At 36.9% G+C, this 13554-nt stretch overlaps 1 protein-coding gene across 2 annotated transcripts in view; it reads right to left on the bottom strand.

Annotated features, from left to right (window-relative positions):
- LOC139456410 (Na(+)/citrate cotransporter-like) overlaps positions 1–13554 on the bottom strand; it is a 176748-nt gene that overhangs the window by 113596 nt on the left and 49598 nt on the right. The window contains exon 2 of one of the 2 annotated variants that reach the window (XM_071238113.1): positions 9210–9359. The exons of the other annotated variant lie outside the window; for it this stretch is intronic. Coding sequence (XP_071094214.1) covers positions 9210–9359 — 150 coding nt within the window. The remainder of the gene's footprint in view (positions 1–9209; positions 9360–13554) is intronic. 2 annotated transcript variants of the gene reach the window in all.

Below are 13554 nucleotides of genomic sequence, written 5' to 3'. Positions count from 1 at the left end.
AAAACTTCTCTAAATCTCTGGCATTACCAGGTCTAATTGGTTTGAACTTTGTTATCTCTTCTAATTTCAAAGCGATGTTACGTCTTTTGCCACCATATTTGCGCTCAAGACGTTCTAACGCTATGTCATCTGCAGCCGCACTATGACCTAAGCTCTGAATAACTTTCAGTGCTTCTCCGATAAGACATTGTCTTAACTGTAACAGTTTGTATTCAGGTATTGCTGGTGCCATGTCTATACAGGCTACGAATGCTGCTTTCCAATTCTCATACATTTTAATGTCACCATTAAATGTAGGTACGGAAACTCTTCTGAGTTGTTTCCACATATCTACCCCTAGCTCATGACTAGTTGTGATGGGAGGTGTCCCTCTCTGAACACCATGATGAACTCTAGAACCTTCTAGACTTCTTCTCTAAACATTCAAATTCTTGTCTAGGCATTTTTCAATGTCAGTGTATTCTGTTTTCTTAACAGAAAACACTTTTTGTTCACTTTTATCTGGTACATGGAATAACTTTGACAAACATGATCGTATACTGCTTACTGAAGTAGCATCTGATCTGTTATTCAAGTAAACTTGAGCTGTTTGAGTAACCTCCTCATTAACTTCTTCTATTGACGTAAGTTCTTTGGCGACTTGTTTTTTATTTTCAATGTCACCAATATCTGAAGATGCCTGAATCAAATCAACCATGACATTCACTGCCTTCAGATGAAGCGAACTTACCTGGTCAATTCCATCTCTAACAGCCCTACGAGAGGGAAGATCTGCTTGTTCTATCAAATTATACAGTTTGTTTTTACATTTGGTAAAAGCAGTTTTAGCCGCTGCCTTTTGTTTCTTGATTTTATTAATGTTTCCACCAATTTCTATTTTAGGATCTTTAGCCTCTATGTTAGCAGCCTTTACCTCCGTGGAAGTAGCTTTAGCTTTGATTGACATTTTTGAACATGAAGCCTCCGACATGATGTATGCAAGCCCAACTAAAAACTTACCTTAAAATAACCACGCTCTGCTACCATTTTGTTTTGCAGTGGAATTAAAAAATGAAAAATAAAGTTTTGTTATCACCTTTTATTATCCCACAATTAGTATTTACATACCAAGCAATTAAAGGCAAACCACTACACGAATATTGTAGTATTTCCTTTTTCTAAAGCAGTCCTAATGTGACTGACGGTTAAACTGCAACCAACGATGTCAGCCTAACCATGTGTTCTAACATCTAGCCACCACGATGGTTGGTGCTAGACTCCTTTAAAGCTTAATTAACATGCTTTTATATCCAATATTCATGAAAATCACGTGCATTTCAATGTTATCCGCGAAGCTGAATGCGTTTTAGAGTTCATTTTTCGGAAACATACAACAGTCACTGAACATTCCTCCTGAACGTTCCTCCGATACTCTGAATTCACGTGCAAACGTTATTCTGCGAAGTAAATGACATGGTTGTATTTTTACTACACAACCGACTATCCACAAACAGTTCTTCAGTCCAAGAGGAGTACCCAGCTGTTTCTATCATTGTACTTGGGAGACATGAACAGTCGAACCGGTGTGACACTGGACTATGTGGAGAACGATGTTATTCACCATGTTGAAGGTAATGATTACTTAGTAGATTTTTTTACACAATTTGAGATGGAAAGGTATTCATGTGATAAATTACTTAATAACTTTGGAAAAAAACTTTTGGAAATGTGTTCAATACTGAACATATATATTGTAAATGGAAGATTTGGGACTGACTATCAAATCGGTGATTATACATGTATGTGACATTTAGGGTGTAGTGTGATAGATTATGTCTTAGCATCGAGTGACATGTTCCCCGGTGTCACCGATTTTGATATATTATCCATATCGGAATACATTTAGGCATTAAAAAAAGCTGTTGCACAAAGTCAGACTCCTCAGGTAACCGTAAAGACTACAGATATACATGGAAAGACAGCGTTTTGTCCACAGTATGGGATCCTCTTCGACAGCAGACTTATTAGAGAATGCAGCATTGTGTTCTCTTACAGACGTGTCTGGTGCAGTCACGTTATTAACTGATGCTATTTTATCAGCCGCTTCTGTGACGAAGACACGATTGAGCGATAACTATAGACGTTCATCGTGGTATGATGATGAATGTCTTTTGTAAAAAAACAGGAACGGTGCCATTATTTAAATGCGTTTAGAAAAACTAAAGATAACTCAATTCTTATTAAGTATAACAAAGTTTGCAATGAATACAGATCACTATGTAGAATAAAGAAGGACCAATATGCACAATGTAAAAGGAGTGACCTAGAAAATGCTGCAGCGGGAGACTCAAAACGTTTCTGGGACATGATAAAGCGTGTGTCTGGACGACCGCAACGCCCCAACCCTATTGTTATACAAGACTGGGGGGACTATTTCTCGTCGCTGTATTCCGAACAGATGGGTATTCACTTCAGGATGATCTTGGTGAGATGGAGGACATAGTGACATGTCCAGAATATCTGCAAGAACTAACACTTGACATATTAGAGTTTCCAATCACCAGATCCGAACTTTATGATAGTATCAGTGCCCTGAAAAGTAATAAAACAGCTGGTCTTGACGACATTCTAAGTGAATATCTAAAATATTCGTCTGCTGTTATAATACCTTATTTAGAAATCATATTTAACCGCATTTATCAAAACGGTGTTTTCCCCGAAACTGGGGTAATTATCCCACTGCAAAAGAAAGGGGACGCCTCTGTTCCTGATAACTATAGAGCTATAAGCCTCCTGAGTATCCTCAGTAAAGTTTTTACATCTATTTTAAACAGAAGACTGGTGTATTGGGCTGCAACACTTGACAAAATATCTGAATGTCAGTTGGGGTTTCGAAAATGTTATTCAACCATTGATAACTGTTTTGTTTTAAATTATGTCATTCAGCGTTATCTTTCATGTAAAGGTGGTAAATTTTATGTAGCATTTATTGATTTCTCTAAAGCATTCGTCTCCATCGAGCGTCATCTTCTATGGAAGCTATTGTACAAACATGGTTTGAGTTCTAAAATGGGTAAAATGTTACAATCCATCTACAGTAATGTAAAAGCTTGTGTTCGTTCAAACAACAGAGTATCTGGTACATTTGACTGCTTCATGGGTGTGAGGCAAGGGTGTATGCTTAGTCCTTTTTTGTTTCAGTTTTTTATAAATGATTTGGTTACAGAAATGGAACAAAATTGTGGTTTTGGTGTTCAGTTACATCCGGAATGTATTCATATTTTTCTACTGCTATTTGCAGATGAACTTATTGTGTTTGGCAATACTGTCAACAACTTACAAATGAAGTTAAATATCTTGCATGATTACTGTCGTAAATGGGAAATGTCAGTGAATTTATCGAAAACAAAAATAGTTGTTATCAAAAATGGGGGAGGTTTATTACGTTATGAAAAATGGTATCATGACGGAAATGCGGTTGAAGTTGGATACAGTTATCTTGGTTTGTATTTTAGCAATAGATTACTGTGGTCGAAAGCTTTAAGTAATATTGCAATTCAGGAAAGAAAGGTGTTCATGATCCTTTTAAGTAGTATACATTCCTTAAAACCATACTCGCATCACTTTTACTTCAAATTATTTGATGCAAAGATAACACCAATACTTTTATACGGGGACGAATTTTGGGGGTTCATTGACATTTAACCACTAGAAAAAGTTCAGTCGTATGCCTGTAAGCGTCTTTTAAATGTAAAGTTATCAACTTCAAATAATGGGGTGTTAGGCGAGTGTGGTAGATACTCTATCCGGTTGCTTGCTGTCTGAAATGTGTCAAATATTGGCTGTCTCTTTTAAATATGCAGGAATCCCGCTTTCCAAAAAAATGTTACAATATGTTGCGCTTGTACGATGAACAAGGCCTCGTAAATTGGGTAACGAAACTTAAAACTCTTATTTTTAGATTAGGATTTGGTGATGTCTGGGTCTTTCAAGCATGTGGTAATAAAACCGTATTTTTAAATATGTTACGTCAACGGTTAAAAGACAACCTTTCTCAGGTTTGGCATAGTGATTTATCTGAAAGCCACAAAATGGCTTATTATGCAGTTTATAACATCCATTTTATATGAGAACTATTTGAGTAGTATTACAGTAAATACATTCAGAACAACATTGACCCGTTTTCGGCTTAGTTCTCAAAATTTAGAAATTGAACGTGGACGGTATTATAATATTCCTCGTGAATTTAGAAAATGTAAGGTTTGTAACTTAAACCATATCGAAAATGAATATCACTTTTTGTTAATTTGTCCAGCTTATAGCCATCTTAGGCAAAGTTACATAAAATCTAAATTTTACATCTTTCCAAATATTCTCAAGTTTAATACACTACTGTCATCGTAAGACCCTATTATCAATATGAATACAGCAAAGTACTTGGTTTATGCCAATGCCGTAAGAACACAAATACTCCAACATGTATAATGTGCAATTATGTTAAAACTGCTTTTGTTAAAAACAAAAAATGTGTATTATATCTTATACTGTTTGCACCTTAATTGTATTTTGTCTGTACAAAAAGGCCCGTGGCCTACAAGTACTGAATAAAGTGAAGACACTGAAGACAAAAGAAACTACCTTATTTTAGGAACAGTGCCATAAAAGGACATTTGAAATTTCTAACAAGCAGATACATTAGCGACAGTGACTAGACTACATGTACCTAATCCGTATCAATCAAAGGTGTAAAAAAACTGAAAATCATATCTGTCGGAGACCTACCAAATGACCAAGTTTTATTATTACTATATTTATTACAATGCAAATACTTTAGTGATACATTTTTCAGAGGAGAGGCACACACACAAGTATATTGCTTCCGTGTGTGAATGCAGGTTATACTTGGCATCTCAGTACTCAGTTACATACCGGTTGTATATCTGAATTTGTATATGGAACCATGCGTACAGCATGACAATTACTTGCTAGTCGTCAGTCTACAACACACATAACACGGTCAAACAATTTTGGGCATCGCTTTTGCAAGTTGTTTAGTACAATAATGTTTTATTAAAATCTCTTTCAATTTGCTTTCACCTTTTTCCCTATTCCATTCCATGCATGTTTATGTTGCTACATCTTATTGCTCATGTTCCCAAGTATTATAAAACACTTTAATGTTTCTCCTTCCTAGTCTAAAGTTATAACATTTCAGGTCATTACCATGATCTAATACACAAAAGATGATACCAAGACATATTTTATTCGGTTTTATGGTCTATGCGGTCTTACAATTGATTTTATTAGTCTTTAAATCTTATGTCTAGTACATATTTTCACAAACAGGGCTGTTAGCTGATATAAGGAAGGTAACATCCAGTTGAATTCCCAATTGACGTACTTACTTTTTTATCAAATAAGAGGACTGTATACGACATACGTTAGTCTCTTAACGAACTTTCTACAATTAATATTTTGAATAAGCCGTTAATACGCCAGTTGTGTCAGGGATGATGGTATGGTAGCTGTAGCAGACAGATTGACAGTCGTTGTTACGTGCGTCACTAGGTTATTAGTACGGCACTGTCCTTGTTGATTGTTACTATACTTTGAGGATTTCTGTGGCCAGTGGCGGACATAATTCAAACTGCTTCCACACTGACACCGCATCAAATATATTTGTGTACCGATTACATTACTATTACGGACAGGGTGGGGTGGGAGTTCACCGGACAACACTGTGTATATTGGGCGGCTCCTTTGATATCGCCTCCAAACATACTTTTATTGAATGACCCATTAAACGATGATAAACATCACGTTGAATATATCAGGGCACTAATTCATCTTTCATAAACTTTGTTTTGTCTTTGTGCTTAATATATCCACATATCAACGAAAATATGTAATACATGTATCCACAAAAAAATATACATATACAGGCTAGGTATTTGCCCACAGCAACACCTGCATGACTGTTTTTTCACGCGTGGTGTGGTAGATTGTAATTGACCGAGAGCAGGTAATGTAGAATCACCTGTAAATAAGGCCGACACTGTTATTAGATACAACGTACTAATGAAAATATGAGAATTATCATAAGAAGGCTGTTTTTATTTTCTGAACTGTTACCATTTTCAAACCAATACTGGTGAAGCATTTACAAGTTGCTTTCATGTCAGAATATTCACTCAAGTTGTCCTCAATCACATTGAAACATAATTCCTATTGGTCAGTCCAACACTGCATGTAATTAAATAATCATTTCAAGATTTCGTTAGAATGTGAGATATTCAGCCAGACGTTATGCAATGAAAGACGAATCGTTTTTTCCATTGAAATACGCGCACGCGTACCTGTATATTGCAAACCTAGTGTCACGTAATTACCCAGTGTGATGTATCACCGAGACATAAAATGGAAAATGAAAACGAAACTAACTGAACTTTAATGTTGTGGAAAATAACGCCAATGAATTGGTGTTCAAGCGCATGAATTCGTATGATAAACTGTCAAAACGTTTTGAGAGGTAAGGCCGGGTTCATTAAAGATCGTTACAATATGTAGTAATGTAATGATATAATATAAAGTATATTTCACATAATACAATATACTTTGTACACAATTAGTGAATGACGTAAAGGGACTGACGAAGACATGGGTGAAATATTATAATAACGCCGTAAAATAGTTGAATTAAGTTAAAATGAGTTGAATCATGTGACACCAATAACACCAATATGTATTTGCGAAACTAAAACTGTTGAGCAAAGGAATTTCTCGCCCATGGGCCTAACCTTTTTCTCGCCCATGGGCGAAATATTTCAATAACTTTATTAAATCGTTGAATTAAGTTAAAATGAGTTAAATTTTGTGTAATGATACTTGAAAAATTACGTTTATGTATTTGCGAAACAAAAACATGAAGTTTGAGACAAGGATAATATTCTTGCCCGTGGGCCAAACCCTTTTCTCGCCCATGGGCGAAATATTTTTATAACGCTATAAAATCGTTGAATTAAGTTAAAATGAGTTAAATTTTGTGTCATGATACTTGAAAGAAATATATTTATGTATTTGCGAAACAAAAACATCAGTTTTGCGCAAAGGAAAACATTCTTGCCCATGGGCCTACCCATGGGCAACTCTTCGCCCATGGGCAGGCCCATGGGCGACATAGTGTAAATATTGAGTTTTGGAACAATTCTTTTTTCATTTTTTCTTCCTTGGTATGTTCCCATGAAAACAGCATGTTTAATTTTATAAATACCCTTGACCGAGACTGGGCAAAGAGTTTCTGGACTATTGGGTTTCCAGAATTAAATTGGGACGTATTTATGGCAGAACTGGACGCCTCACAAAAATAACGCAAAATGGAGTAGAGGAGAATACGGCAAACTTCACAGTCTGATGCTGTACAGGTCACAATCAGTTAACAAAGGGAACAGTCAACCTGACCCGATGTGATTGGAAACGGCACGCCACAAGGCAGCATAATAAGCCCAACCCTGTTTAATTTCATGATCAATTATCATGTCAACTCTCATACCCAAACTTCTAAATTCGCTGATGACGGAGCAATATGGGTAAATCACAGAGATGTATCACAACTAAAAAATACCTCGAGTCAACCCTCATTTATCTACAACGGTAGATGGTACAATAAATGAGGGTGCACACTTTCAAGTGAAAATCAAATAAAACATATACGATGGTTTGTGAGACCTTTCAATCTGCATCAAACACTGTCTTGAGCCATCTTGACAGAAAACAATCCCAAACCCTGCTGCGTTGAAAGTAAGAAGAGAACAGGCAATATTATCGTTTAACATTCAACCCCACTATGATCAGTAGCTATATAAACTAACATTCAAACTTCATTCAAACTACTTCCAATGTACGTTATTTTGCAAGACACTGCTGGCTACGGGATCCCTTGTCATAGGTCCTAACCCCAAGCACATTCTGTCCGCCTACCTGATCAATCAGTTAGAAGTGCTTAATTGGGAGGCAATTTCTCACGCACTCAACTCATACCGGAACTACCAGAAGCAAAGGCAGTCATCCTATCAGACTCACTAAGTGCTCTTCAAGCTCTATATTTAGAACACACGTCACAATATAGTTCCTGTATCATCGGTTGTTTGATCATGATGCCATTGTTATTATCCACGTAACTATTTAATGGATATATTATAACATATATTTCCAGTTCCACCAGTTACAGCTGCCCAAACAAATCCCATAACCATATATGTACTGTCACGTGATTATACCCACATTGAAACACAATGGTTAACTCAGAAATCGGAACACAAAGAACTAGATTGTGAGATCAGTAAATAACGAAACAAGACAAACGAACAATCAACAAATTATATTGAAATACACGGGGTGGGTTTATCATTATATAAGGCAATATGATGGGTCAAAATATGTGGCAGCAGCAGTATATATAATATCAAGTTCTAAGTCAGTCCACTCAAAATGATCAGTATGTTTCACACTTGCATATCTTGAATGAGGCATAGCTCGAACTTGGAATCCAGTATTTAGTGATGGAAACAGGCAGAAAACTGGTCTTTTTCCGAACGGTATCCCATTCGCACTGAGAAAACAGATAGACTGCTCCGTCCAATTGTGTAATTCCACGGCACCAGGCGCCGCGCGTTATTAGCTATGAGTTTGAGAAAATGACACGGGGGTATGGGCCATGGGGATGAGTAATCGTTGGAAAGATGTAACCAAACTTCTAAAAGATATGTTATCTTTGTCTAACATGTGTATAATGATATGCATACACATGAAAGACATATATATATTTTAAATTCCTAAGTGTAAATAATTACACTAAAACATTTATGTTATACGGTACACAGCCATAACATGGAGCCACGTCCTGTCCTAGACTGGTTTACATGCCCTAGAGCCCCTGTGCTCCTCGCCCGCCGCCGCTGGAGGTGAAGATTGACGCCCTGCTGCGTTTCTATTGGCAGCGGTCAAGAAGGACGACACATGCATGACTCGGTTTAACAAAAAACACAATAATATAACATGCCTCCCGCCTAACTTCTTTTGAAAAGTTGGATGGTCACACACAAGCTGATCGTAAAACAGCTGATCGTAAAAAAATCAAGATCAGTATTTCACGAGCGCCACAATAATCTTCGGCCACAATTTTCATCAGAAAAAAGTTACCATATACACTGCCAATAACAATCATCACTCACCTTGGCATAGCTCAGGCAAGTATCTTTAGCGGACATGATGCCAAACAGTGGAAAGAGAAATATTGGTAGAAGAGAGGTGACGGCCAGAGGGATTATCTCTGTGACCCAAAAGAAAGCCATCACCAACAGACAGTAGCCACATCGGGATACCTGAAGTAAAAAAAATGTGAATGATCCAAGTGGACCCGAAAGGCCTGTAGTGTGTGATCTTATTATCCGGGCCTTTACGTGTCCAGTTCAACCACTTTAAAAATCTTATGAGAAGTATGGCAAAACAAATAATCTTTTATAACAACTTTTGAAAAAATGGTCAAGTGCATTTATCCGGTGTCTTTCGCCTGCAAAATTCTCAGACTCAAGTGGACTGATATATGACATACTTGGTCCCACCAATGAAAAGAACATTTATTTCCTATTTGCTGTTATATCCAAATCCACGTGTGGCCATTAATTGGATATTTATCAACAATCTTTAAAAAGCAATAGTAACGTACGTTTAAGACTCTAACATCATCATCATCATCATCATCATCTACCAAGTAAATTTATCTAGTTTTGTTTGCTATCTGCTTTTTGAAAATGATTGGGTAATTCATTTCTTTTTGACATCAACATAGAGTTCACATAAAAGCGAAATATGGATTTAATCCTCAATAAAAAAACATTACTTTTCTATTTACACAAAATTTTATTCGAATGGGTTTTGAAACCGAAGCCAGTTGTCACAATATCGGTCATTTTTAGCTCACCTGACCTGATAAAAGTCAGATGAGCTTATGTCGTCGTGTGTCTGTCGTAAAGAGCATGTACTCCTCAGAACTTACAACACACATGAACCTGAAACTTCATATATTTGTTCAAACTAATGACAACACCCCCAAACTGTTAAGACCCGTGAAGATTCCGGGGTAGAATAGGTCTTCAGCAACCAATGCTTGAGGTAAAACGCGACTGACTCGCTGACTTGGTTTGATGCATGTCATCGATCCCAATTGCGTGGATCGATGCTCATGATGTCAATCACTGGATTGTCTGGTCCAGACTTTATTATTTACAGACCGCCCTCATATAGCTGGAATATTGCTGAGTGCGGCGTTAAACAACAAACCAACCAACCAACCAAACTGTTAAATAGTCTGATTTTCAATATGGCCTTTACTATGCCCTATATGTTAAAAATATAATGAAATTTGGTGCATGTTCCGTTTTTCTATTGCGATATTTTTACTTTAATTTGATCGTTGACCATACTAAAAGCTGAAACTTCATATGGTCATTTCCCAATTATTTTTGTTCAAAATAGCATGAAGTATGGTATAAGTTTAGATAGTAGTGGGCTCAAATACGTTCCGTTTTTTCACGTTATTTCACGTTCGAAATTTGTCCGCGCTTCTTATTTCTTTCACAGTCCAAATATTTTCTCCTCATAAATTAGACACCACTCGAGCAACAAAGCTGAAACTTCACAGTCTTGCTCCCACTCATAATGACACATGAATTTATGCAACAAGTTTCGAATCCGATGTGCTGTCATTGAAACTTTCCGAAGGCACCACCCACTTTAGGGCTGGACTGATATATATGCGAAATTTAATCAAGAAATATTGAATGTTCTTCTGGTTCTTAATAATAAAAGATTAAGCCAATACACGGAACACGTTCAATGCTCGACAATGTCGAGAAATGTTAGTGTGACAATATTACTGGTAGAAATAAACATCCGTTAGAAATCATCCGCCATTCCAAAGATACAGTCAATATTGTGTTTGGTAAAAGTTTTATCTATCTGAGTTACCTTCCGATGTACATACCATGTGTGGCCATTGTGGTGATAATACGAACATTAATAATTGCATAAAGTACATGTTCATTTTTTCAGAATGCTTTAAACCTTATAGATCATTCGTGTTTTCTGATATCTTTTATTTCTGATTTGTTCATTTCTAAAATATGTAGCAAAGCAGAATACCACAATGTACCAATGGTTTTTTCACACTTGTCAAACACACAGCATGTCCTCTCCCGTGAAAGTCAGGAAGATTTTGGGGATGAACATCATAGAGAAGAATTCCGTTCAAGGTCACAGCTTGATCAAAATAAATCTGATCCGACCAACTTATTATTTACCTTAGGTACAGACAAAAAATCCAATTGTACAAATATTTACAATTGAGGTTTCAGTGGAAAAGGGGATGACAGAGAGATCCATCCCACTAAACAAGCTTTGCGAAGGTTTCTACACAGGCTTAGAGCATACTGCTAAAGCAAACATAATTTCGATAGATATAAACGACCGCAACATTATATTAAGCCAACTAGACATTACCATTACAGACCGTGAAAGGTCGACATCCATGAAAAGTCACCGAACACCAGCAAAGCATTTTCAAAATGTAATAATCAGGTGATCAAAACCTCATCTAAAGCCTGTGGTTTGTTTAAGTTGCTATCATTAAATGTTTGTTGAAGGGAGACAAATCCATACGAATTATGTTAACCACAGTAAGAGTCCGCTTTAACTACTGAATGTAAGTTTCCTTTATCCCCAGTAAGGTGGTCTAGCTATATTTGCTAGTATATAGACAGGTTTTGATTTATACTAACTAACCTTCTGAAAGGTTTGTTTGTTTACTACCAAAGCCGTGATAATTACCTTACTGTTTTACCGTCCTTTAGTGATAGATATTCAATAATGGTCAATTTATTTATATGACGATATGTCACTCTGTGTTCAATATGTTTTGATGTCAAAGACACATTTAAATGACTTGCTGAATATATGACGCGAGGCGGTTATTAACGCCTAGCTGTACCAACGTCAAGATTTGTCAAGAGTACTACTCTGCGGGGTCAGGCATCAAAGTTACCTTTTCATGCAAACCCTTTCATGCTTACTCTTTTCGCTAACACCTGACTTTCAGTGATCCATTCATATAATTGTCTCACTGCTATTTTGCCATTTGCGTCCAAAAGATCTGTTTCGTCGATAGACGCGACTGGTTGTTCTTTGGCGTTGACGTTTAATGTTTATGTGCCTCCAAATCACATACATGTATTTGCTATTCACTTTGCCCATATGCCCATAGTCACTGAATATGACTGAGGCAAAATATATTAATAGAAATTAATGTGAAGTATTTAATCATAAATTGCGCACTGAGTAGTCTAGGTAATGGGGGTTATGCCGCAACCCCACTGGAGCCAGATTTATATACCTATATCACTACTACAGATGGATTTTTTATGCAAAAATGATGATGCTATTCAATGATCGTCATGAGACTAATTAAAAGAAACATCAATATTAATCAATAATGAATAAAATTTACTATAGCCCACATGGATTTTGGAAAGGTATAGGAGCAATAAAAAAATTGGCCAGCGCGGCTCAGGTATCTAAAGATGTGGCCAAGGATTGGTTAAAGAAACAAGCGATGTGGCAAATATACTTACTGGCACCGAGGTTATATCCCGAGGAAGAAGTTTGATATTTTTACAACGAATGAAGTTCATCAGGCTGACCTCTTGTTTCTTCCCCATGATAAGGTAAGACGCAAAACATATAAATACGCTTTAACCGTAGTGGATGTGGCTAGTCGCTACAAGGAGGCTGAGCCATTAACCTCGAAAGATTCAAAAGAAGTAGCTAATGCACTGAGCCACATATATAAACGCGGACCACTAAAATGGCCTAAGCTATTTCAAGTAGATCCTGGTCACGAGTTTATGGGATCAGTAACTAAACTGTTAACAAAGCACAATGTCGAAATCAGGCATGGCGAAAAAGAGGCCCACCGTAGTCAAGCTATTGTTGAAAGATTTAACCGGACATTAGCGGAACATTTGTTTGGCTATCAGTATCGGATTGAAATGAAATCAGATCGATTAAGATCAACCGAATGGGTGACACGATTATCAGCTGTTGTATCAGCGCTGAATAATGAAGTAACAAGATTAATCGGGAAGAACCCATCCGATGCGATTAAAATGAAATCTGTGACTTCCGAATCTTCAGCACCGAGGAGAGGCAAAGAACAAACACTTCCAGATAGAGTAAGCGTAAGATATTTATACCAGCCCCGTGAACTCGAAGGAGGCCTACGTCGCGTAACAGATCTGATTTGGTCCCTTAAGATATATAATAACATTAGTCAGTTGTTTATGAAAAAAGGCGAGCCTATTCTTTATTACCTTAAAGATTGACCAGGCAGGGTATTAGTACGAGAAGAGTTGCTCATAGTTCCCAACAATACAGTATTACCGCCCTAAGTAACCATAAGCATAGGTAGTTACACCATCCTTATCAATCCATCTCTTTGTATCTAAGGGGGATAATGATGTCTTG

Source organism: Haliotis cracherodii, unplaced genomic scaffold, assembly GCF_022045235.1.
Source record: "Haliotis cracherodii isolate W230 unplaced genomic scaffold, xgHalCrac1.p SCAF_11, whole genome shotgun sequence".
Lineage (NCBI taxonomy): Eukaryota > Metazoa > Mollusca > Gastropoda > Lepetellida > Haliotidae > Haliotis > Haliotis cracherodii.
This window is presented reverse-complemented; position numbering and strand designations above follow the sequence as displayed.